Consider the following 1,153-nt stretch of genomic DNA (forward strand, 5'->3'; position numbering starts at 1 on the left):
TCTGCAGACGACAGAAAGAAGACAGCAACTTGTTCCCTCAAGTTTTTATCCTGAGGGAACAAATTACCTTTTTGAAGGAAAAAGTTATCTTGACTGAACAAGTTGTTAACCTGTTTTAAAGAATTATTTATTTAAGGGCTAAGTTGTACTTCTTGAAGGAACAAATTCATATTCAGAAGGAACAAGGAGAAACTCGTTCATTGTGTTGAGAGAACAAATTTTTATCTTGTGGGAAAAGATAAAAATTTCCTTGTTTTTTTGAGGGAACAATTTGTAATCAGAATGAAACTTTTTTTCCTTTTAGGAAACTATTATACTTAAGAGTATGGAAGAAGCCACCGTCTTAACCTGTCATTGCTACATTATTTTTGTGGGCAGAAATGAATCTTGTTTCCATGCGATCAGACCAGGTTTATTAGCTTGTTTCAGGAGTGATAAGGTCTTACTTGATCTTGGAGTTGTGGGAGGCGGTGCCTCTTGGTGCCTGTTTGAGCCTCTCATACTCCTTGTAGCTGCGGTAGTACTGCTGGATGAGGACGGCGGCCCGCCGGCTCTGCTGGAAACGCTTCTGCTCGTAGTACGACCTGAACTTGGACTGGATCAAGATGGCTGCCTGGGTCATCTTCTTATAGAGAGCGTACTGAGGAGGCAAACGGAGTGTTAGAGTTCGTACAGAAGAAACAGTGTTTAGAGAAACTGACGGAGAGATGATCCATCATCCGTTTTCTGTTTGATGTCGTCACTCTGGTGAACCTCAAATACCGTACCTCAGTTCAGGACTCTTTATAAATCTGACTTTCTTTTTGTTTTACTCAGTGCTGTCAGCATCAGCTCGCTAACGGAGATTTGCCGCATTAATGCGGTTATGGCGTTAACGTCATTTTAACGCGATTAACGCTGACAGCACTTGTTTTCTGTTTTCCATTTCGCCCATTTAACCTCTGAGCAGAGTTTAACCATGTTTTTTAAGATGTTCATGTTGGGCATAAACTTAATCTCAGTTTTACTTTCACAGTAATAGTAAAAGTTTATCCCGCTATGAACTCAATATCTCGATGAACATAACTTGCTGGGACTATCTTACATTGCTTTTGCCACTGAAAGAGAAGGGAACATATTTGCTGTTTTACACTGTCAAAGGTGATTTTTTTTT

General features: G+C 39.9%; 1 protein-coding gene across 1 annotated transcript in view; it reads right to left on the reverse strand.

The window, feature by feature from the left end:
- Nucleotides 1-1,153, reverse strand: part of camta2 (calmodulin binding transcription activator 2) — a gene marked incomplete in the record, with an annotated part of 23,148 nt that continues 21,995 nt past the window's right edge. Inside the window, 1 exon segment of the mRNA XM_042216476.1 lies at nt 1-640. Within this exon segment, the coding sequence (XP_042072410.1) occupies nt 443-640 (198 nt within the window).

Source organism: Haplochromis burtoni, unplaced genomic scaffold (assembly GCF_018398535.1).
Source record: "Haplochromis burtoni strain Fernald_Lab_line unplaced genomic scaffold, NCSU_Asbu1 Contig_1069, whole genome shotgun sequence".
Classification (NCBI taxonomy): Eukaryota; Metazoa; Chordata; class Actinopteri; order Cichliformes; family Cichlidae; genus Haplochromis; species Haplochromis burtoni.